At 41.0% G+C, this 25,710-nt stretch overlaps 1 protein-coding gene across 2 annotated transcripts; it reads left to right on the top strand.

Moving 5' to 3' along the window:
- On the top strand, window positions 1–24,773 carry LOC147339466 (sodium/potassium/calcium exchanger 1-like). Of its 2 annotated transcripts, XM_086294470.1 has the most exons (12): window positions 1–158; window positions 775–1,877; window positions 3,942–4,109; window positions 5,671–5,779; window positions 11,317–11,370; window positions 11,958–12,008; window positions 13,176–13,253; window positions 15,489–15,631; window positions 17,591–17,860; window positions 18,402–18,491; window positions 19,763–19,929; window positions 20,295–24,773. In XM_086294470.1, the coding sequence occupies exons 2-12, from the start codon at window positions 927–929 to the stop codon at window positions 20,542–20,544; spliced, it is 2,331 nt and encodes a 776-aa protein (XP_086150596.1). In that variant the 5' UTR covers window positions 1–158; window positions 775–926; the 3' UTR covers window positions 20,545–24,773. The 2 variants fall into 2 exon arrangements, with proteins under 2 accessions (XP_086150596.1, XP_086150595.1); XM_086294469.1 differs by lacking the exons at window positions 11,317–11,370; window positions 11,958–12,008; window positions 13,176–13,253.
- The last annotated feature ends 937 nt before the right edge of the window (window positions 24,774–25,710 follow it).

Genomic DNA, 25,710 nt, shown 5'->3' with positions numbered 1-25,710 from the left:
TTATCCTCTTAGTAGCATTATGCTGAGCCTCGTACAAGCCCTGCCATGCGGTGCGCCCTTGTAGTTCCCCAAAAACCGGAGTCAGCATCTCTGCGTCCGTTGCGCACAGCTGGAGGAGCAGTCCGCAGCGGCGCGGGGCCGAGCAGCCGGCCGCACAGGTAAGATCCGCGTCCTTGCTCTCTTCACACCGCTGCTTTCTGCGATTTATGCTCTTTTTGCTGATAGAGTGTAGATTAATGATGTACACCGACCTTGCATTATAATCCGGGCTGTCCTCAATTAAACCCCAACGCGCGTCTTTCACTCGCAGATTTCATGTTTTGTTTTTTGTTTTGTTTTTTTAAAAAACATGTTGACGTTAATGCACATCTGGCAGTATAAATTATTAGTATTATTTCATTTACAGCACGCGCGGATTTCATCACGCTAATTTCTGTGCGCTCTTTAAGCCACAATCAGCAGGAATCTCAGTATTTACTGATTTTATTTAGACGGATCTCCTGTTTTTTCTCGCCGCTTTAACATGTTTGACGTGTTTTCAATAGACTCCTATTATGTGAGAAGCTAAAGCCTGAGTGATTATGTAGCCATAGTAACAGGTGGCTGTCTGCATCCTCTATCACCCTCAAATACACACATAGATACGCGCGCGCGCGCACACACACAAACACACTTTTCCTTAGTATATCTGCAAGTATGCAAGCAGAGGGGACATTATAAATACACACGTGTTCATGATGTGATTTTAAGCTGTAGGTATTTTCTGGTTTTCAGTCCTTCCACAGGTCAAAGCTGAAGATGAAACACACTTTGTGCGTACATGTGCTTTTTTGTCTGCTGTTGGCTTCTTCACACCACATAAGAGCGCAGGCATGACTAAGGATTAGCAATGCATCTGACATAACTTCCTGTTTGGAGTCGAGACAATGAACGTATACTTGCCTCAGAGGAGGAGACTAAGGTGCAGCCGCATCCTCTTCTTTATCTCAGGTGTGCTGCTGTGTTTCGTCTACACCTTGACTTTGAAGGCCAGGCTGTCACAGCCACTAGCCTCCGCCCAGACGGATGATGGAGCGGAGGTGGGTAGCGATGAACATGTGGAGGTCAGCATCCAGGAGTTGATAGCGTCTAATGAGACTGAGGAAACTAAAGCTACCCTGGTGAAAGTCGTCAACAGGACGGATATCGAACAGTGTATCTATGTAGATCCCCAGCCTCCCAAACCGCCACCAACTCCACCGCCACTGACCACCGCAACTCCACACTACCCCCCAACCCAGCCACCTCACAGGAAGGGTGACTACCCAGAGGACTTGTTCTCGATAGAGCAGCGTCAACAGGGCTGGGTGGCCCTGCACATTGTAGGGATGGTTTACATGTTTGTCGCCCTGGCCATCGTCTGCGATGAGTTCTTCGTCCCTGCGCTGGAAGTCATCACCAACAAGCTGGAAATCTCAGATGATGTGGCTGGGGCCACATTCATGGCAGCGGGAGGCTCTGCCCCTGAGCTCTTCACCTCCCTGATTGGGGTCTTCATCTCCCACAGCAACGTGGGTATCGGCACCATTGTGGGCTCAGCCGTCTTCAACATTCTCTTTGTGATCGGCATGTGTGCCATCTTCTCTCGGGAGATGCTGCACCTGACCTGGTGGCCTCTGTTCAGGGACGTGAATTTCTACATCCTGGACCTCATCATGCTTATCATCTTCTTCCTGGATAACATGATCCTGTGGTGGGAGAGCATCCTGCTGGTGCTGGGCTACATCAGCTATGTGAGCTTCATGAAATTCAACAGTCAGATCGAGCAGGCGGTCAAGACCCAGCTTAACAAACACATGAGCATCGTTAAGGTGTGGACCACAGAGGAGCCAGAGAAGGTCAGTAAAGGTCCCTTTTTTAAAACAGGTGTTCAATGGCTACAGTTTGCCCTTTTTTCTGTCTTTCTTTTAATTTCTTGGTCTGATTGATGAATTGTGTCTTGCCTAGAGGTGAAATCATTAATTCCTGAGCTAAAATAATTAATTAGTTGAATAGTTCATTAACAGATGATAATTACACAGTACATTGGTTGGAAATCATTTTTAATACAGAAAAGGCAGTGTGCGTGTGTGTGCTGCTTGGACTAGCTTACCTGCCATCAGGCTTCCAGGCTTTCTTGGTCACTTTGGTTTTTTGCTCTTTAAATTTAGACAAATGAACACTTGCTGTGACACTTTTATTGCACTTTCGGTCAAATTATATTCAACATGAGCAACTTGAGCATCTTCTTTTGTTCATGGCTTCACGCTCACTGTGAGGAGAGATGGGGGTTGAAAGCATGAAAGAAAGTAACATCCATAAATAACTGCACATTTCTACAAAGACTCACAATTCACTGAAATGAAACATGAAATTAGGTAAAATAAATAGAAGAAAGAAAAAAAAGATTAAAGGTTTGCCTTCAGACAGGCTTATGGAGTCAGTCACTGTGCAGAGGTACATTGCTACACTGGGTTTGGCTCTTTCATGAGATTTGTTGACATTAGGAGAGAGAATGAAGCGTTAACAGGTGTTAGAGTTATTTTTGCTTCAGCAATAAGAGAACAAAATAATTTCTTTTATTCATCACGCATTTATCAAACATAAAAGGATGGATGCAGCCAAAACAGATGTTTCTCTAAGCAGTTGTTACCAGAGATACTATCTATCCATTTATTTTCAGTATACACAGTATATTTTCTATCCTTTCATCTCCGCACAGTTGGGACTGCCGCCTGCTCGGACACACTGAAAGAGAGACAGTGATTTGTGGTTCTGAGCAGGTGAAAGACTGTATTTGTGTAAAATCCTTTGATGGTACTGAACAGAGAGGACTCCAGGTGTCATAGATGGGGCGTCACAGGGTGGAGTGATGCAAGTGTCAGTCTTTCTGTCAAAGCCCTGAAATACCACTATATAGAGACATCATTTCATTTACAATTTAAAAACAAAGGAATAAAAGGTTCATTTCCTGCAGGCTGAACAGCTCTCTGCTCCGCTGCTGCTGGGAGAGATCAGCAAATGTCTGAGGCCGTAATCAACATGCAGAACTGCATTACAATATCTCAAGGGCCCGCAGCAGATTCGCCAATTAGCCTGAAGCATGTCTGCAATCAGCATGTGCTTCAGTATTAACACCAAGTGCAGTGAGATGCGTTGCCACATTGCTGGGTCAGAATTGCTGACCCAGCAATGTGGCAACGCATCTCACTGCACTTGGTGTTAATACTGAAGCACATGCTGATTGCAGACAACGCATCTTGTAATTCAAAACCTCTTCACAGATTTCAGTACATGGTGTTCACATTTATATACATGCTCAACCATCATTTCTTTTTGTTCTTTTCATCAATAGAACACATTAATATCACCTGTTGCATACACAAACACATATATACATAGATTTGGGAGCTCAGTTTAGGAGCATTCATCGTGGAAGCTGTGTATCAGTAGGAATAATGCAGTTGTTGAAACTGGAGATTTAAAAAGGATCAGCCTCAAGGCTTAAGGGTTGTGACTTACTCTTCTGCTGATGGTGAAAAACTCATGCTGGCTGGACTTTTAACTAGATTAGGGGCTTACTACTGTCTTTTGTAAAGGATTAACCTGGAATTCTTGACCTGTCTCAAGACTACAGCTGGAACCATGTCAATTCATCACTTTGCATGTCTACTCCTATGACTGAGTTTAGACTGAGTTTCTACAGTACATTACAATACAATACAATGTTATTTATATAGCACATTTAAAAACCAGAGGTATGTCAAAGTGCTTCACAGAACCAATTAAGAGCAATAACACATGCAAATACAGACCAATCAAATTGCCAAAGCAATCTCCGCTGTTCATATGCTTGAATGTATACATGTGAGGTAACTCGAACTACTGGTAACCTGAACTGCTGTTAAACTGCCTCACTATAGGAAAGTGAAGCACCACCACCTCCACCACCTGCTGCTGCTGCTCCAGCTGCTCCAGTTGCTGCGCCAAAAGTTGAAGAAAAATCCAAACCAGAACCTGTACAACCTCCAAGCAGCCCTCAAAGCAGCAAACTGCTGCCAGACTCACAAGATGACAAGACAAGACTCAAGGTTTGAAAAACAAACCTTTTGTTGGTTTAGACCATATGAAGGATTAACAAAGCCCCAGCTCTGAAAAATTAAATACAGTGAAATACTTAAATCTAGTCTTTCTATTGGCCAGTAGAGGGTGAACTCCCCAGTTGCAAAAAAGGATGTCCAGTTATATAGATGTCTGGCAAAACAACTCTAATGATCACTTTTTAAAGGACATCAGTAAGCACTTAAATGTTGAGTTTATGGTGTCAGTCATTATTTTCAGTTCTTACTGAATATAAAATGATGTTCAATTTGTAAATTATGGTTTAAATTACAGTCCAAAAAGATGACAAAACAGACTAGCTTGTTAGTGACCCCATGCTGTGAAAAAAAAGTCAATACCACATAAGCATGCAGTGTTCCTTGGCCACTCCATCACTTCAATCTGGCCTGGAAACACTAATATGGTAATGGGACAACTGGGTGATGCCACAATGGCCCTTAAAGCTTTTATATAAAGCTTATGTTATTTGTTGGCTAAATCTCCAGTTAAACTGCAGTGTGACTTCCTTAATTTCAAAGCAAAAATTAATATTTACTTTCAGATGAATTAATGGAGGGATGCATCAGCTCATAATGGAATAAGATCGTAAAGGATCAGCAGATATTTTATCTACACAAGGAGTGTAAGGCTCTTCCTGTTGTAGCTGTTGTAGTAGCATTTAAGTGTTAGATTTACTTTTAAAATCTGTAGGTTTGGTTTATTTTATATGTATATGTATTGTTAGCATACACACAAACTCTGATATAATAGCATAAGTTCTTTAATAATTAATAACCTAGTGAACTTGTTACTTGAATTTACACAAATTAAAATTATCAGACTTACTTGGCCTGGCTTGCTACTATGGTAAGCTAGTTAGCTGGACATGCTAATGTTAGCATCTTGCGTTAAAGCAGAGAAACATGTTGGTTAATCTGTTCCTCACACTTTCATTGACTGTTTTTGGCCCTTCAACGTTTGAAACAAAAGTCAGAAGTCATCTGATGAGACAGTTTGTTATTTGATTTTTGGGGTAGATATTGAGGTCCATCAGGCACTAGTCCTTCTCTCCCTTTTGTTTTTATTGTCCAATTCTTAAAGGTGTTTATCACAAGGCAAGATAGTGACATTGGCAAAACAGCCTGTACATATTGTTACCTTTATTATTGTTTTCAGCAATAAAACTCTAGAGTGAGATGACAGTGTTAGCCTGTAACATTTGACAATAATTGTTACCCATTTCATGCCAGCCATTTTGGCATGTCAGTGTAGGGTACGCTCAGGTGTCATTTACAGTCCTGTTGTATTTAATGTTTTAAACCCATTCCATTTATGTGTAGTACCAGGACCCTGGTTCCTCTAACTGGATCATAGCCATAGTTGACGTTATTAATTATACCTGTTTTTCTCCTTGCAATACCTTGTCAAAATGGCTGCTCTAACAAAAGCAAAACACCTTTTTGATTCTCACTGGTCTGCACTGGTTAGTATTATTAAAGGTTCCCTAAGGTTAAATGCTTTAGTTCTGACTAGGTGCCTGTTGTCCTGTAGGTGCGTCCAGCCCTGCAGCGAGGAGGCAGCTCAGCCTCCCTACACAACACCTCGCTTCGGAGCACCATCTTCCAGCTGATGATTCACACATTGGACCCTCTGGGAGAAGGTAACCAATGTTTTCTCGGGTGATAATATCACGTCTGCAGCAAAATTAGAAATTAAAAATGCACAGTGCTCATTAAAAACTGGTTCAACATACATATTTGGGTCAACAACCAAATATGTATGTGTAAATGTCAAAGTTCTAACCTCATTATTTAGCTACAATTTGATCCTTAATTTTAAAGGACTTTCTGTGATGAAGTATTTTACCATTTTAACATAAGTAAACAAGATGCAAGATGTTGGAGACGGTTGATCTGATATCCTCGTGTTGGTGTTGTTCCCAGATCATCATACTAAATGTTGTTCCAGGATCAACATTGCAAGTGACCAATCAGAATGTTGTGACATCATACCTTTGCGACTTCGGGAAAAACCGGCGTAAAACAAAAAACTGTACTTAAGCTGCGTGAAACCGCCTCTGTCCGCCGATCAACGGACCCTGACCCTAACCCTAACCGTAACCCTTTAATAAACAGTAAGCAGAATTGATATTGTCCTTGCAACATTGGAATTTCATAAATGCACGAATGGCTTGGCGCGCAAAGGAATAACGTCACAACAATGTGATTGGTCACTTGCAATGTTGAACCTGGAACAACATTTTCATGATGGTCTGGGAACAACACCAACACGAGGATATCAGATCATCCGTTGGAGACAGCAGGACCTCACTAATGATTACTTTCATTATCAGTTCCCTAATAAATTTGTCTGTAATTAGATTTAATATTTTTTCTTACTTCTGTACCTGATGCTGCACCTTCCATTCAGGAGAAGTTAAATTAATTAACAAATAGTTAAATCTGCTTACAGCTTCTTTACAGTTTTCTTGACATTTATTAAAGGCCTATAAGCTTCTTATAAATGCTTAGAAGGCTTAAATAAATCATTATCATGCATAAGAAAAAAAAGCTGTAATTAATGAAGGAAATGAAGGAAAGTGGTGCTTAATGACCAAAGCAAAGTCTTCTCACACTCGCTCATGGACTGTAATTAAAAATAATAAATAAAAAACTAAGTGAAATCCTGTTGATCGATTAAATGTTCCAGCTTGTTGCAAAGTTGCCAGTGACTCAGCTGTATCCCTCCTGTCCCTTTCTCTGAGTCAGTGTCGCGTGATGAACCGCAACGACCTTCAGTCTGTCCTCGAACTCACCGGTGTGCTGTTCCCTAACTCAAAGCACTGAGCCACTGTTGATCCTTAATCAGCTTTTCAATACAGGGTAATAAAAGCTGGATAAGAGCCAGCATGCTAGCAAGCCGAGCGCTTTATCTCTGTGGAAGCAGAGACCGGCTCCTTGCAGCTGGACTGCAGTACGCAACCCTAACCCTAAACATGAGTGATTTCCAGATAAATAGACCCGTGATTTTTTGCATACAGTTCATTTGTGGAGCAACTGGTTTCAGTGCAGCAAGTGTGCTGCAGTGTATTTCTGTATTTGTGCTGACAGCAGAAGAGAAGGCTTTGGTCCGACATAAAGGAATCTGACTTATCCGTTATTTCAGCTGATCTATTAGGTTTCATTCACTACATCAGAACAATGTGAAGTTACATCTTTCTAATTCAGAAACTTCTGCTGTATTAGGGAGTGGTATTTAATTGATTTTTTTCATTCTTTTGTTAAATTTAAACAATATTAAGGACAGCGTTCCTGGAGGATTAAAAAGTTAAATTATAATAATTCCACAATAGTAATGCCACACAAAAAGTTACACATCAAAGAAGACGTTTTTGGACTGTCAGGTTGTAGCTAGACTTTCTTACTTTCCAGGATTTGACTTGAGTTTGTGGCTTCTAATGTTCCTCACAAGGCTGTCTGTTACAGTGTGGACAATGACTGCAGGGCATCTGATTTAAAGTATTCTTGCTAACAATGTCACCAAATTTGCAATGACAGAATTGGACAATGTAAGAAAACTTGACAAGCCATGGCAGTTGCATGGATCAAACTTCAGACCCTTAATCAACCTTTATGTATACCGATTACAATTATATTAGCAGAAGAGGAAAACCCATGAATGATGTCTTCCATTTTCTTAGCATAGTACAAGCAATGTTCCCTCTAATTTTTCATGTGTCTGAGCGAACGCACAAACTCCCTGAGCGGTCCCTTGGACCACTGTGAGCAACAGCAGATGTGTGCACTGTGGTCACGCCAGCATGGAATCGATCCAAGTCACATGGTTTATTAAAATAATCAAATTACAGCATTTACATTTATGTTAGACTACTTTTAATTAACTGCTTTAGCCCACTTACAATGAAAATGTAAAAAAATCTTGTTCATGACCTGTGTAGTATGTTAACACTATTGGAAGTAAAAAATAACTTGAACTCCAATTCTGAAAAAACAACTTTCTTCTTTCTTTTTTTTTTTGTAAAGCTCTGACTTGTATTATTAGTATGAGTCTGTGGTCTGGGAGAGAGTCCTGTAACTCTGTCTGCAAAATACAGTATATAATGTTGGGCAATTAATTACATAGTTACTTCTTCAAAAAAAGTAACTGAGTTATGCAAACAACAAGTTTTTTGCAGCCGTTTACCTAAAAATGCAGCCAAAGCGTTTTTTTAAATAAACATTTCAAACTATTTACAGAACAATCAGCTGTTCTGCATCAAATTTGATGCAGTAAATATAAACCACGATAGTATTCAGGAAGAAAACCAAACATTGCACATATTTTTTTATCATAATTCTGGTTTAATGTGGCCTATCAACACAATTTAAAAACTGGTATAAAGTCCACACTTTTTCCGTCAATTGTCCCGTCTGTCCTGCTCACATCTCCAATGGTTGTACACGTTGTCATTAACGTGGCTTCACTCCACATCAGCCATGCCACTTTGCTAGCTAAAACACCGTGCCAGCAGTGCGCAATTGCGCACGCGCGCAGCTTAGAGGGAACATTGAGTATAAGTACAGTATAATACTCTATATAATAATGTATATGTGTGTAAAACTGAAATAAAGTAGTGTATTGATTGATTATTAAGAATTTAATAAAATCAATGTATCTTTAGAATAGTTCAAACCAATAAAAAATGATACTTACTTTATGAATTACAAAAATAAATTGTAAAACACACACATTACATTTCCAAGTTTGCAGTCTTGCAAATTTTAGCCAATCTTTATGCGGTGTACTCAGCTGTAAAAGGAAAATGAATGTGACTCTAATTCTGACTTCTAAAATGCTCACAAGTTGCCAGTTATTTTGAGACCAGCTCAAACTGTTTTTTGATAAGCAGTTATGTGTGACAGCGTTTAACCTGAGCCTGTTACTACCATGCAGAGATATTATTTTTGTTACTATGAAACATTTACTGCACCATGAACCTGAAAACTGTCAGTCAAATTGAAATCAGAATCAGAATCAGAAAGGGTTTTATTGCCAAATGTTGAGCAGGTTTACAACATTAGGAAATTGCTGCGGTGCTTCAGTGCAAACATACTGTCATAAATTGCGCTTAAATAGACATGAAAAAATAAAAGTAAGAATAAGAATTAAAAGTGCTACGTAGAAAGATATATGCATGAGATATACATGAGATATATACATGAGAATAAGAATTAAAAGTGCTACGTAGAAAGATATATACATGAGTGCAGGTGGTGATCAGTGCCAAAACATGGAATGATGCAGTGACACAGCGTAGGGTCATGTGTTAGTGGTGGGAACAGTCGTACGTTTATTGTTCATGTGTCCAACAGCAGAGGGGAAGAAACTGTTCTTATGGCGAGAGGTTCTGGTGCGAATGGACCGGAGCCTCCTGCCTGAGGGGAGCAGGTCAAACAGACTGTATCCAGGGTGAGAAGGGTCAGCTGAGATCCGAGCTGCACGCCGCAGTGTCCTGGAGGTGTACAGGTCCTGCAGAGATGGGAGTCTGCAGCCAATCACCTTCTCAGCAGAGCGCACAACACGCTGCAGTCTCTGTTTGTCCCTGATAGTGGCTCCAGCGTACCACACGGTGATGGAGGAGGTGAGGATGGACTCGATGATTGCGGTGTAGAATTGCATCATCGTCCGTGTTGGCAGGTTGAATTTCTTCAGCTGCCTCAGGAAGTACATCCTCTGCTGGGCTTTCTTGATGACGGAGGTGATGGTGGGCTCCCACTTCAGGTCCTGAGTGATGGTGGTACCCAGGAAGCGGAATGAGTCCACAGAGGCGATGGGGGTGTCAGTCAGGATGATGGGGGGGAGTGGGGCTGTGTGCTTCCTGAAGTCCACAATAATCTCCACTGTCTTCTGGGCATTCAGCACCAGGTTGTTGTGGCTGCACCAAGACACCAGACGTTCAACCTCCCTCCTGTAGGCAGACTCATCCCCGTCCGAGATGAGCCCAATAACGGTGGTGTCATCTGCAAACTTGATTAGCTTGACAGACTGGTGGGTGGAGGTGCAGCAGTTGGTGTACAGGGAGAAGAGCAGAGGAGACAGAACACAGCCCTGAGGGGAGCCGGTGCTGATGGTCCGAGAGTCCGAGACATTCTTTCCCAGCCTCACATGCTGCTTCCTGTCCGTCAGGAAGTCAGTGATCCACCGGCAGATGGGATCAGGCACATTCATCTGGGAAAGCTTGCCTTGGAGATGGTCTGGAAGGATGGTGTTGAAGGCAGAGCTGAAGTCCACAAACAGGATCCTGGCGTAGGTTCCTGGGGAGTCCAGATGCTGCAGGATGAAGTGTAGGGCCATGTTGATGGCATCATCTACAGACCTGTTGGCTCTGTATGCAAACTGCAGGGGGTCCAGGAGGGGGGCCGTGAGGGTCTTGAGATGGGAGAGAACTAGGCGCTCAAATGACTTCATGACCACAGATGTCAGAGCCACGGGTCTGTAGTCATTTAGTCCAGTGATCCTAGGTTTCTTGGGGACAGGGATTATGGTAGAGGACTTGAAGCAGGCAGGCACATGACATGCCTGCAGTGAGGAGTTGAAAATGCCAGAAAACACTGGGGCCAGCTCGTTTGCACAGTGTCTGAGGGTGGCAGGAGACACACCGTCTGGGCCGGGAGCTTTTCGAGCATTCAGACTCTTAAACTGCTTCCTCACATCTGCTTCATGAATATGAAGAGTTGTGGTGGGAGGAGGTGGTGTGAAATCCTATTATGTGTGGGGTGAGGAGGGGGGTGTTGTAGGTGAACAGTTTGAAGGTGGTGATGGCTCTATGGAGGGGGGAGAGGTGGGGGAATTAGTGTCCAAATTGCCTCTATTGTTGGGGCCGTTGGAGGTGTGAAGGCTGCCTGATGGCTCGTCAAAACGGCAGTAAAAGTCGTTAAGGGTGTTGGCCAAGAGCAAGTCATCAGTGGAGTGGGGGGTTTTAGGCTTGTAGTTTGTGATATTCCTAAAACCTTTCCACACAGAGGCCGAGTCATTCTCTGAGATCTGCTGCTGCATCTTCTCAGAGTGCTGATGTTTAGCAATGTCCACTTCTTTAGTGAACCTGTACTTGGCCTCTCTGCAGCAGTCCCTGTCTCCGCTTCTGAACGCCTTTCTCTGGCCCTGAAGTTACAACCATGTCTGTGGTTTCCATCGTAGAAGCAGTTCTTAGAGGGGCCGTTAAAACCCCTGGCCCCAGAAAAGTCAGAAGAGGTAAGAGTTACAAAAAGTTGTTGCCTGGTTTGAAGCGTTTGTTGTCTTTAATTTTTTTGTGTATTTGTTTGTGGATCAAACTTCAGATTTCCTGCTTAGTTGTGTTGCTTATCTATGTTTTGAAGTCAAACTTTCTGGAACTCATCACAGTCACTCAACATGGGCATGTTAAACTTTTGGTCCTCATCTGTTAGCCTGGCTAATACAAACCTGACATACGAGACAATTCACCGCTGAACAGAATAATGTTTAGAACAACAGTGGGGCTCAAGGCCAGGAATGGATTAGCCACTGAGTTGGAGATGACTCCAGATGACTCCGACATATCATGTCAGCAGGTCCATCTAACCCAATCTAAGTTAGGCAGATACCACAGGAAACCACAGAGGTCATATCCAGGCTTCAGCAGGTCTCAGCTGTTTTAACCAATACCTATTCACACAGACAGTATGTGCATACCAAGAATATGTGGGTGTTTTTGTGTCGCGGTTTGGAGAATGAGCTAATTTTTCACCTTTGATGTCAAAAAGAAAAAAGTAATTAAGGAGTCAGACTGATAATGTGTGTTGTGAATGTCTGCCAATCAGAAACATCTTTTAATGGTGATGTTAGAGGGGAGGGGCCAGTACAGAGGAAAGGTAAGGTGAAAAACATCATTGCTGTTGTGTTGTTTCTGCACTAGTTGTTCTTGTGGTTGTTGTTGTTGCTGTTGTGTTCAGTCTGGTCTGCTATTACAGAACACATTTTTGACCGCTATGCATGCATTGGATGGTTGCATGTTTGTGTGTCCGTCAGAAAGCTGTGAGAATCGTTGACCTTTTGGCACACTCTGGCTGTTTGTAAAGAACATGACTAATTTATCTGTAGACTAGTGTCATTGGCTGATATTATGTATTAGACAATTTGCATATTATTGATCAAGAAACTGACCTCACAGCCCATTGTTGCTGGGTTCAGTCATTATGCAAATGTACTGTTTATAAGGTAGGGGAAACCCGCAGTCAGCTGAAACTGAAGAAATCACTTGGATGAATGAGGAAACATTTCTCCCACTGAGAAAATGAACACAAACAACTTTTTGGGGTCCAATTAATAAAAATCACATTTATTGGACGCTGCAGTGTGTATCAATAAATACATGGTTTGACAATCTTAGAATAGTTTCCAGGTTTTTCCAAGGGTAGCTGCATAGGCAAAGACTACCCTGACTAACTTCTGAAGCACACCCAGTCATTTTGGGGGGGCCTGAAATTTGACAGAAATTGCACAGTACAGAAGCTCCTGTGACTACGATGACCTGGATGACTGAGAACCTTCACAGACAGAAACAGGAGTTTCAAGGGTTACTTCTGGTAGGACTTATGAGCGCTGATGTTCCACCAGAGGGCACTCTTCAACTTCCATAACAGTATAAACCCAACAACCACATAAACCAAGCCAAGGCATGTGGAATGTAAACAATAAATTACAAACAAACAAAAAAATGTCCTTAAAGACTGGGAACATTGGAATGGTAAATAATCAGATATCTGTATTGGCCTGAAAAATCTTATCTTAGTCAGGCTCTAGAGTAGATAAAAGCTTGGTGGTGATAAACAGCTTCAAATGAGTCGTAAGTAAGGTTCACATTTTAGCATAGGTACCAGTAATTGTACCTGTTCTCACGTTTGCACTGGATTGGATTGGATCTTTACTCCTAAATGCTGGTCAGTGTGTGTTTATCAGGTCATGTTATTGTTAAAGCTGGTTGTAGAAGAACAGGCTTCACATGAGATTTGTTTGAGCAATGATTCTTTTAACTGCAGCGAAGAACAAAGTAAAGCCTATGAATGTCCCGATGACGGGCAAACTGCAGAGCAAGTCCCATCACCGCTGCAGCGAAGGTGAGTCGTTTGTGCGATGAAACGCCTTTCCTGAAAGCATACTTCCTGTGGGTGTGTTCCAGTGCCATCAGTATTTTGTTTGACTAAATGCATAGTTTTGTTACATGATTTCGAAACATAACCCGGATTTCCAACAACATCTGATTTATATGTTGAAGCGCTTGTATTTCTCTGGCCATTTTTACCTACAATCCTCTGTCATAACATTGCGTAATTTTGTATTGTAATGCAACAGTACAGAACACATATCAGTTATTTTTTGGCATCTGTCTGAGAGGTACGCTTGTGATGTGTGTTAGCCCAGTTTTGCATAAAGACTGAGATAAAAAAAAAATCTTATTTTAAATCACATGGGATAAAATTTAGTCTCAGTATGATGGTAAAAATCAAATATCAAAATATCTCCCTCTATAATCCATATTGTGTTTTTTGGTTTTGTTTTTATGTATTTTGTACTCCATTGTATTGAAAATGACTTTAAATATGTTTTGGCATTAGGCTCAGTTTACTTTTCCCATTTTTTGTGCTATTAGCTCAAACGGGTGAAAGAATGGATCTTTCTAAAGAGCTTACAGAATATGAGCCTGGTGTTTTAATAGGGTACCTCCACAGCAAAAACTCTCTTTGTGAAATTTCTTCCCTCCTAGATATTCCACGATCAGCTGTAAGCAATACCATCTGCTTGTCAAGTGATAAAGTATAGACCCTGCTTCCAGGTCTTTAGATGGAAACCAGCACTCTAACTTACTGCTTCTGAGTCAATTAAACCTCATAAATCATCTTTTTCAGGGATGCCGTGATGTTAAACTTTATTGTAACAGCTGGGATAGCAGTGATGCTGATCATTTTTATTGAAGATAAAATCTCATTGTTGTCACAGTGCTTGTTTAGGAACCGAAGAAGAGTTTGAACCTGGAAATAGATGATGTAAAGTTACAGAGCGGGGTCATCAAGTGCATGTGTAAAAGTCACAAACACTCTGCTCATTCACTAACTTCAGAATTCCAAACCTCCTCTGGTATTAACATCAGCACAAACACTGTGCTCTGGGAGCTTCATGGCTTTGGTTACTTGAGCTGAGCAGCTCCTGTAGGAGGAGCTGTGCATGAGACAAAGAAATTGGATTAAATTTATTCTCATCTTCTAATTTAAAAAGTTAATATCAGGCTGCATAAAAGGATCCAAAGGATGTTTAATTTGTAATTAATTGTGTGAATATTCAGATGAAGAAAGTTATTATTATAATAGTTGTACTGTTGATTAATATTGTAGTGACTTGTGCTTTGACATTTATTGTGATATTGCGAGTGCACATATGCACATGGTCTTCTATCAGTAATCAGAGACAGTTTTGGGGTTTGAAGGAGGTTGTTCTTCAGACTCAGTTCATATGTTTGTGCGTCATAGTGTGGAGTAAGGAGTTGCTTGACAGTCTGAGGTGCACAGCAAAGTGGGGCTGTGAGGAACCTGGAGAGGCCTCGACAAGACCGAATCAATGAGCCCTGAGGATTAACATGCATATGAGTGTGCATGTGACTCTCTTCCCCGCCTTTAGTAGAGCATGTTTATTGCCAGACACTCCAATCACTCCCACTGCCACTTCATACTGGCCTCTAGAGCAGAATAATTTGTCAGTGTAACATTAAATTTGTGATTTATCTTCGCTAAGTGTGAAATTAGCTGCAGTTCTCTAATATTTAGATACGTTTAAAAATAAGTGTGAGCGGAAGTTTTCCAAATTCTTTAATACAGCAAACTTGCTTGGAAATTCAAATTCACCTGAATTTTTAATCACCTAACTGCAAAGTACTTTAGCTGATATAAGGTGAGGAGTCATCAGTCTGAAGTGATGGATTTAAAATGGTGACCATAACACAAACCAGCAGGGTTATTACATCATCCAAAAGTGACTCTGTTCAGTTGTGTTCAGTTAGATATGGGGAAACACTGCTGCATACAAAGAACAAACTAAAAGACATCTTTGCCCTTTCAAAATAAAATCAAAGGAAAAGTCAGAGTGGCAGGTAGACAAAGAAGACAGTGAAAAGGTCAAAGTAAAAGCATAAAGTCACTAAACATTTAAGTGAGGTTGATGTGTCCTGTTTGTAAAAAGATGCAGTGAAACTGTTTTATCTAAAATGGCTATGGGATATTTAAAATCTGCAGTGTTTGAAAAGCAGGTTAAAATTCATATTTTTATCTATATTACTCCGTGTGGTTTTCCTCTTTTTTAAGATCCAGATCAAAAGCCAAAGTCTGAGCAGCCAGCTGCTGCCGGTGCATCAGAGGGAGCAGCTACTGCTGAGCCGTCCACCTCACAGCCTCCAAAGGCAGAAGAGACAACTCAGGAAACATCTGACCGACCGGACGAATCGAAGGTACGAGAAGATTTCAGCTCACTGTGCAGTTTGCCACAGAAGTGAGGAAAGTGGAGATTTTAACAACTTTGATCCTATAGTTTTAAAAGTCGTGATAATACACGTCTCATCTTAATATGAACGCACGTGTTTCTTTAGCTGTTGTCATGTTGCCAAAAGAAACTAGTTAAGTTGTCAAGGAAACTGATGAAAACCTAGCAGCATCTGTATCCTCCATGCGAATTGCGAAGCACTGGAATGCAGTCAGATGTTAATTGCAATGTGAAGCCTGGGAAATAACAGGCGTGATGAGCATGTGAAGATGGCATTACTGTCTCCCTAGATTTGAATAGATTAGCTTCAAATTCATATTTCTGCTTCTTTATCTTTTCAACAGACCTGGAGACAGAAAGCTATGACTTTAACTATGTTTCTTACTTGATTTTGAATCTTCAGATTTTAAATTGGCCTCTAATTATTCCTGGCATAATGTATTTTGAAAATGCACCCAAGGAATATACTTAAGCACATGGTGTATTAGTAAAATTGAAGGAAAGATGGTAAGAGCGTTGGCTTCAATCTGCACATTTTCAAACTAATTTAAGAGGTTTTGGCTTGCTTCATATTTGTTTCTAGTATGTGTTCTTCTTTCCTAACATATTACATTTTGTTTATGTGGTACAGTTCAAAATAAAGCTTGAAAATGACAAGAATGTATAATCTTTAACAAACACATCAATTGAGAAATGAAGGTAACCGTTAACACCCACACAAGTTGCTTTCTGTCAGTTTAGTGTCACCTCAGTTTTCTGGCATACTGACCTCAGATCACACTTTGCATGGAGGCCTGTATATATCAGCTGCCAGCACTTTTTGAAAACCACATCGCCAAAGCCAGAAGCTGTGAACAAGGCTGTGAGGAGGTTGGATAACATGCAGTGTTGAAGAATGATGGAGGGCCTAACACAAGCACACTAGCTTATACTTTTTGTTAATTTATTGTTCATGTATACATAAAAAAATTAAAAAGGAGTGGCAGTAATGTTGCAGAATATTAACAAAGTATTATAGTAAGATATTAACAAATAACAAAGTAAGATATACTTAATCTATCCTAAAAGTTGGGAAATTACTGTGTTATAAGCAAACTAACACTACAAACTAAAAGAACCTCGCTCAGTGAAGTAAATACAATATCACAAAGCAAAATAGCTCACAAAGGTAAAAAGAAAAGGCGCAAAATAAAAATAGAGCTAATTTAAATAGAAGAAAAAAGTGAAGAGCTAAGATAATAAGGGGGGCTTAATAAGTAAAGCTCTGACAATATAGGGATATGTTCCTTCTCTGTAACATGTCCAGGATTATGCTGCTGTAACTGGTGCAGTCCCTTCACATTTCTTGTTACCACTCAGAGTAACGTCTCTGTCGCCCAAAAGTACTGAAACCATGTACGGTCACAGTGGGGTCTGGAAAATGTGAGTGTGTCAATATCTTGCTGCAGCACTCCAGGATACACATCAACTGTGAGCTCACATTTGCCATGATGATCACTGGAAGAGCTCCAGAGCTGAAACCCTGTCTTATCCTCCAGGACTGTTGTGCTCAGGAGATAGATCTGTCAGTACCATCAGCTGGTGAAAGGTCTCCATTGCTCAATCTCATTAGAAAATAAACCAGTAGTAGACTGGTAGTAGAAGTAGACTCATCCAAGACTGGACGTTTCAAGACTTTCAAAACAAAAAGTCACAAGTTCATACACATAAATAACAGTGAAGTCCTCAAATAATAAAAAAAAAAACAGCTAATTTGTGAAATGTACCTAAAAAAATTCTCATGTAAAATCATCAATTCACCAAGACCTAAACCAGCCCTGAAATATTAAATACTAAATAATAAATCTAATGCATCTTTTATGTGGTTCCCGCTTCGTTGTGTGCAGTGAGTCAGGGGGTTTGACTCACTCTGTTCCTTCTCCTACAGGCAGCAGCAGCATCAGCAGGTGGATCAGGGGGCTCTGGGGGCAGCGCTGAGGATGAGAGTGGTGACGAAGAAAGCAGCGACTCGAGCGAGAGTGAAGATGATGGCGACAATGAAGACAAGGAGGAAGAAGAAAAGGAGGAAGAAGAGGAGGAGGAGAACCAACCATTGTCTTTAGGGTGGCCTGAAACCAGGCGCAAGCAGGCGACATATCTGTTCCTGCTGCCCATCGTGTTCCCGCTGTGGCTCACCCTGCCTGATGTCCGCAACCTGGTGAACAGCCCTCATCATCATTATCATTATGACCTATGACCTTAAAGCTTTACATACTAAAATGATGTATTTTATTATCTTTACCCATGGGATTGGAACAGAATTGGCTGAAAACTTGGCTTCTGTAAGCTGTACAAACTTGATAGTTTAAGACATATTCATGCAATATGTGATTTTGACCGTGGGCACTAACAATAATGGCCAAGGTGAAATGCTTAGCTAACCTACAGGTAATATAAAGTTTTTACTGATTTTCACATTTGGTGTTACTTTGATCTGATTTTCACCAAAATTAATTCATCTTGAGCTGTTTTTGGTATCTACCGACACACAAAACTTGAAAATATCTAGAAAACTGTGAATGCTAACAGACAGATAGAACCGACTGCAGTGAGTGAATTGTATGGATCAGATGCTATCATTTACAATGGATTACATTGGATTAATTTTTTATTTTTTGTAGTTTCAGGATCTAAGTCTCTGTTCCCAGGTGTCATAATGTTTTTGAACATGTAATGTGAATGGCTCTGGTGCTTTTCAGGCATCCAGGAGATACTTTGCCATCACCTTCATAGGCTCCATCATCTGGATTGGTGCTTTCTCCTACCTGATGGTGTGGTGGGCTCATCAGGTTGGTGGAGTCTTAACACATGTTATGTTGGTCTTTTATTCACACTGATAAGGACCCTGGCAGACTACTTTCCTACATGTCTCAGAGTAGTCGGCCCTGAGTGATGTCAATGATACTTTCAGGTGATGCTTCTGCAGTTAGTGCGGTTAGTTTAACATAAAGATAGTGAGAGCATAACATAGAGACAGTGAGACTGTCCTAGTTTTATAGAAAGTTTTGTCTTTTATTTGTCTCGTTTTACCTTGTGCAAGAAAAAAACATAATTTTGCCCAATTTCTCCTTAAAGGTCATCTCATTGTGCTTGCACCGCAGTTGAGGTCTGGGCTATGAAAGTTCTCGCTCTTCTGGACATTATAGTGGAATTTACAGCCTGATCCTCAGGCATGAATGCACAGTGCACAACCCCATGATTTTTAAAAATTGGTTTAAATTGGGAGATTATGGGCTTTTCCATAATGCTGTTTGTTCTCTGGGTTCTGGCCTCTTGAAATGGCAGCCTCAGAATAAAATTGGACAAAATGAGACTTCCAGTGAGTGTTTTTGTTTTTGTTTTTTTAAAGCAGCATTACTACAAGAGGTCCAGGGGTGCACAGAAAGACAGAGAGACTCCTCTCCCAGTGTACTTCAGACCCAGCCACACACTGAGACGAAAACTGGTTCATCCCAAAGACAAACTCCCAAACACAAACTTAACAACGTAGTGTATGCTGTACAGTATAGCGAGGAATGCTCAGACCTCTACATTGGAGAGACCAAACAATCACTTCCTACACGCATGGCACAACATAGAAGAGCCACTTCCACGGGACAAGACTCAGCGGTTCATCTCCATCTAAATGGCAAAGGTCACTCTTTCGTGGATGCCAATGTTCACATTTTGGACAGAGAAGACAGATGGTTTGAAAGAGGAGGGAAAGAAGCCATTTATGTCCACATGTCTTTAAGGAAACTTAAAGAAGTCCAGATGCTTTTCTTTCCAAGCTCCTTAGACTACGATGACCTGGATGACTGAGAACCTTCACAGACATCCTTGGAGAGAGACTATTTAGGTTTTTCTGTAATTTGAGTTTTATTTAGTCTTTGTTGGGGGAAAAATGAAGAAAAAAATGAATAATGTAGAGTAATGTTAACTAGTTAATTAGTCACCGATTTGGGCACACGGTTTAAAATTTTGGTCTCACTTTGTGGCACTTGGGCAGTTTTACCAACCAACTACAGCCAGGTTGGGGATACTCGTTCTGACACTTGTTTTTATCTTTTACTGTTTGCAGGTGGGTGAAACTGTGGGCATCTCAGAGGAGATCATGGGACTGACCATCTTAGCAGCTGGGACATCTATCCCTGACCTGATCACCAGTGTGATTGTGGCCCGGAAGGGTTTGGGTGACATGGCAGTGTCCAGCTCAGTGGGGAGTAACATCTTTGACATCACTGTAGGGTGAGTCACTCTTAATTCCATTCAGTTTTATTTACATAGCGCCAAACCACAAGAATCGCCTAAGGCGCTTTATATTGTAAGGTATTGACCCTACAATAATATGGAGAAAGCCCCCAGAATCCATTGTGTCTAGAATAAAGCATTAATTTATCCACCATTGTACCTGTACTTCAGTCAACAATTGCATCATTGTTGTAAACAAATAAGCCAATATTGTAATCACTATCAAAAAGTTACAAGAGGCTATGCTAAAATAGGCCAAAATATATTTTCTTACAAAAACAAAAAAGGAAGATGTAGCAGACGGGCTACGAAGGTGTGATGGTAAATAGCTTGATTTCTGCTTCTGTTCTGTTTGGTTTTAGTCTGCCGATCCCTTGGTTGATATACACCCTGCTCCACAACGGTGAGCCAGTTATGGTCAGCTCCAATGGCCTGTTCTGCGCCATTGTGCTGCTCTTCCTGATGCTCCTCTTTGTCATTATCTCCATCGCCGCCTGTCGGTGGAAGATGAGCCGAAAGTTGGGCCTCACCATGTTCGTACTGTACTTTGTGTTCCTCGTCCTGAGTGTTCTGCTGGAGGATCGTGTCCTCATCTGCCCTGTTTCCATCTGAGGGAAACAGCACCGTCACACAAGACTTGGTACATCCACACACGAATGATACTGTAATATAGGATCTGTTAGAGAAAAGAACTGAGCCTAATGTTAAAAGGCTGATCAGGCACACACTAGATGCTAAATTAAAGGAAAATTCTACGCTTAATGTGGTTTTACATATTTAATCTGACATTTAATGACATTTAATCAACATTTTCCAGCAGCTCCAGTCTCATAATAAAGTCTTACCCTCCACCTTTTTAACTGAGTGTCTAAGCTCTGTGAAATATATTCAACATATAGTGCAAAGAGATGTACACTCAATGAAATAAGGGCTAGGATGTTACTGTCTTTGGTATGAAATACAATGAGATATCCAACCGTGGCCTCTGTTGGCAGGAACAAAGACTGCCACTAGGCGCCTACTGCTTTAGTATGAGTAGTGGGATTAAACAGCAGGCAGGGATACATTGAAATGTTAGTAGAAGAGATTGGAAAATGTGAAGCTTAAATCATGGCTTTCAAGTTTGGAGGGTGTGTTTGGTATTGGACGTGTGGCTTGCAGGATTTGATCCATTTGTGCACATGTTCAGCCGGTAATCAGCAATCTGACTTTATTGCCCACAAAGAAGTGATTATTTCTAACATATTGTTTAATAGTTGCCAATAGGAGTCCACTGGGAGTGCACTGAAGCAAGCCCGACTACTGTGTGTCCATATTTCCAACATTTCCAACAGTTTTTTAATGAAAAACGGGAAAACGATCAGACTTAGCCGCTTAGTCTGCAGGCGCGTGATTAGAAAGCTAAGTGGTCACAACTATTTTTCTTTGTGGTTTAAAAGCAACTACCATTGCAACTATCATTTTCAAAGTTCATTACTAGCCATACTGTGCAACATGGATTTAATAAACTTAAGAGACACATTTGATTAGTGTAGATTGTACACTGGATGATGTTACCTGCCGAATCTTGGCCAAGATGAATGGCTGGTATTTCTCATGTGTGTGTTTCCATACTAGATCCTCATTTGTGCGGTCACAATATCAGCTGAGAGAAATTATCTTTAGTTTTTCTCAAGTACTGGTGTCAGCACATCATTTCATGTTGCACTCCTAACAATAGTAGGTGATAAAGGATATAACAGCAGCGGTGAGATGGCTGTCTTTGATTTCAAAACCATTACAACAGCCAACTTTGAACCTCTTTCACAGTGGGCTATAGAATCACCAGTTTGGAGCCATGACCAAATTAAGAATAGTTTTACCCCAAGAATCCTCTTCAAATGCAAAAAGTGCAACAGTTTTGTATAGTAGTGAAACACATTTACCTAACACATGAAAGATCACAGGTCAAGACCAGGAGAAGACACAAATCCTGAAGTCCAACACACAGATCCATCTGCTGTAGCGACCTGCTGTGAATGAGGGAGTAGCTGGAAGAAGCATAATTAAAAACTTCTTATCGCGGGAGCAATGACTGTAAAATATCAATACAGCTAATGCACACAAGACGAGAGATATCAGAATAAATCAGGAAATAACTAACGCTAAGACCAGGACTAAGATATATAAGATTGAAATAAGATTTGCCGTGTTGTGGCGTTAACGTCATTTCAACGAGATTAACGCTGACAGCACTAGTGGAAACACAACGAATATGACTGCACATTTACTCCGACATCATCCTAGTGCAAAGACAAGTGGAAGCAGATAAAAACAACAAGCACGCATGCTTCAAACTTTACCCGAGTCATTTAGACAGCCGTTAGCACATGATTCTCCTTATGGGGACCTGATATGTTTAATATGCTGCTGAGAATATAGCCCAGAAGAAGCGTATAGTATAGCTTTTATTTCGGAAAGAGCCATTTCTCTGTAATAAACTCTCTTTTCCAAAGATGAGTGATTTCTCAATCAGATATATTTATTTTTTTTTATTACTTTGTTGTTTCAGCAACATTAAATTTCAAAACTGTACGTTTGAGTTAAAATATATATTTATAATTTTAATAAATGACAAATTAAAAAGGCATGAACATTTTTTTTGTATCAAAAAAATATCGAACCGTGACACCAAAGTATTGAACCGAACTGTGAATTTTGTGTATCGTTGCACCCCTAATATATATATATACTGTACTATATATATATATATATATATATAGATATACACTCAACAAAAATATAAACGCAACACCTTTGTTTCTGCTCCCATTCCCCATGGGATGGACGTAGAGACCTAAAATTCATTCCAGATACACAATATAACCATCCCTCCCAAACAGTGGTCACAAATCAGTCCAAATGTGTGGTAGTGGGCACATCTGCCATATTGAGATAATCCATCGCACCTCACAGGTGTGCCACATCAGGATGCTGATCTGACATCATGAGTAGTGCACAGGTGTACCTCAGACTGCCCACAACAAAAGGCCACCCTGGAATGTGCAGTTTTGTCTCACAGCAAAATGCCACAGATGCCACAAGCAATGAGGGAGCGTGCAATTGGCATGCTGACAGCAGGAATGTCAACCAGATCTGTCGCCCGTGCATTGAATGTTCATTTCTCAACCATAAGCCGTCTCCACAGGCGTTTCAGAGAATATGGCAGCACATCCAACCGGCCTCACAACCGCAGACCTCGTGTAACCACACCAGCCCAGGACCTCCACATCCAGCAGGTTCACCTCCAAGATCGTCTGAGACCAGCCACCCAGACAGCTGCTGGAACAATTGGTTTGCACAACCAAACAATTTCTGCACAAACTGTCAGAAACCGTCTCAGGGACGCTCAACTGCATGCCCGTCGTCCTCATCGGGGTCTTGACCTGACTCCAGCTCGTCGCCGTAACAGACTTGTGTGGGCAAATGCTCACATCCGATGGCGTCTGGAACGTTGGAGAGGTGTGCGCTTCACGGATGAATCATGGTTCACATTGTTCAGGGCAGATGGCAGCTGAGAATGTCCCAGTTCTTGCATGGCCAGCATACTCACCGGACATGTCACCCATTGAGCATGTTCGGGATGTGCTTGACCGGCGTATACGACAGCGTGTACCAGTTCCCACGAATATCCAACAACCTCGCACAGCCATTGAAGTGGAGTGGACCAACATTCCACAGGCCACAATTGACAATCTGATAGACTCCATGCGACGATGTGTTGCACTGCATGAGGCAAATGGTGGTCACACCAGATACTGACCGGTTCTGGGTCCCCAGACCCCCAATAGCGCAAGAAACTGCACATTCCAGGGTGGCCTTTTGTTGTGGGCAGTCTGAGGTACACCTGTGCACTACTCATGATGTCAGATCAGCATCCTGATGTGGCACACCTGTGAGGTGGGATGGATTATCTCAATATGGCAGATGTGCCCACTACCACACATTTGGACTGATTTGTGACCACTGTTTGGGAGGGATGGTTATATTGTGTATCTGGAATGAATTTTAGGTCTCTACGTCCATCCCATGGGGAATGGGAGCAGTAACAAAGGTGTTGCGTTTATATTTTTGTTGAGTGTATATAGATATAGAGATATGTCTGCCAGTACAGAGGCCAGGAAACAGTCATTTCTTTACTGTGGCAACAACACTTACGAAATATACAGACTGTCTATATTTGTCCAACACAGCAAGTATAAAACTTAGCTGTAGCTGCTGGAAGTATCTGAAAATGACACCACGCTGCTTAACTCAACAAACATGAAGCAATCATAATATATCCCCATTCTGTTAACAGATTTTCTTTAGTTAGTTTTTTTTTTTTGGTGTTGGTGGAATTTTCCTTTAATAAGCAAATGCTTATGGGTAGTCTCTGAGCTGACAGCATTAGGTCATTTAAAAACATTACACCCACTCTAGTAGTATTGGTATGGACTGACCTTGCAGGAAATCAGAGTCACTGGATGCAACTTCAGTTTTGTATGTTTAGTATTTCTGGAACTATCATCCCTAACACCCTGTTCTGTATTTAACTTGACAAGTATTTGTTCATGTTTAGTGTTAAAAAGAGTTTTTGTGTCACTTAACTGTGGTGGAGAGAGTCAGTGTGTGTGTATCAGGAAGACACGCATCAGACTGTCTTAGCTGTGAGAAAACCTGACCCGTGTGATGTTTTCAGATGTTCCTGTTGTGCTCTTGTTGGATTGAAGTGGATGCAAACATGGATTATTGATAATGAAAAGTATCAATATTTCAAATTAAAATTCCATGCTGCAATAAATTATTTTTTTAACAGTGAACTGGAACAGTGTGCGGTGTTTTGGGGAACTGGAAAAGAATATGCTGTTCTTTTAATCTAAAACAATATATATGGTTACACTGGTTCTACCAGAAAGTATTTCCTCTTCCTTTGTCTTCTTTAATAAAAAGTATTTAATTAAATGTACATTATACTGGCTAAGTATAAAAATTGATGGTATGTCTGTTTCCCAGAAGTGATGCTGGAATTTCCACTTGTAAGTGGTTGCATAGTAGATTATAACGCCCACTCCAAACACAAATATGCAGATTAAACTACAATTAAACTGTGTGATGTTTATGCTAATAGCTAGCAAGCTAAGAGTGCAACAAATCTATGTCACGTTGTTTGCAGGTATGTGTGCGCAAAACCTCAGTATAAGGGAAAGGCCTTGCTGATGGATTTATGGGTTCACTGCAGTTTTGATTCATACTGAATAAAACATCTTCAACTAATAAAGATGGCGCCTGTTAAGACTGCAGACAGGAGGAAAAACCAGGCTAACAGTTTAACAATGACATGTCATTAGTCGGTTTGTTAGCCAAATGTTAGCTTTTCTTGAAACAAAATGACATTTGCGTTAACTTTTCTTACAGGCAACACAATTTGGCCATTTAAAGCTAGCATTCTGCTTGAGAAGGCTGATGGCTGATTGACTTAAAAATATGACGTAGCACTCATTTCAACACGATAAGTCAATGTATTCTTTTTTGTCCAGTCTTAGGCTTCAGCAGCCCCATTCATTATGGGTTGTCTTGCAGGTCCCTCCTGAAAGCTGATGTCTAAAGTGTGACAGTTCTTAAGCATTTAGAAGTTCTTTGACTCTACAGTCACATAAGGGGAAACTGGTTAGAGACCACAGCACAACCAGAATTTTTTTTAGCAAACATGTGCAATGGGCGATGAACTACACAGACTGAGTCAGACTCAACGTGAGA

This window comes from Aulonocara sp. 'chitande type north' Nkhata Bay, linkage group LG1 (genome assembly GCF_057382095.1).
Source record: "Aulonocara sp. 'chitande type north' Nkhata Bay isolate Kocher_YH1m ecotype deep benthic linkage group LG1, A_spYH_male_GT1.1, whole genome shotgun sequence".
In the NCBI taxonomy this organism is placed as follows: domain Eukaryota; kingdom Metazoa; phylum Chordata; class Actinopteri; order Cichliformes; family Cichlidae; genus Aulonocara; species Aulonocara sp. 'chitande type north' Nkhata Bay.
Note: the sequence above shows the minus strand (reverse complement) of the source record. Positions and strands in the feature narration are given on the sequence as shown.

Bases quoted from the DNA above. Each gene is read 5' to 3' on its own strand.
- LOC147339466 (XM_086294470.1), top strand. From the start codon at position 927: ATGAACGTATACTTGCCTCAGAGGAGGAGACTAAGGTGCAGCCGCATC. The intron at 1,878-3,941 runs GTCAGTAAAGGT...GCCTCACTATAG, and splicing joins CCACAGAGGAGCCAGAGAAG to GAAAGTGAAGCACCACCACC. The intron at 13,254-15,488 runs GTGAGTCGTTTG...CTCTTTTTTAAG, and splicing joins CCATCACCGCTGCAGCGAAG to ATCCAGATCAAAAGCCAAAG.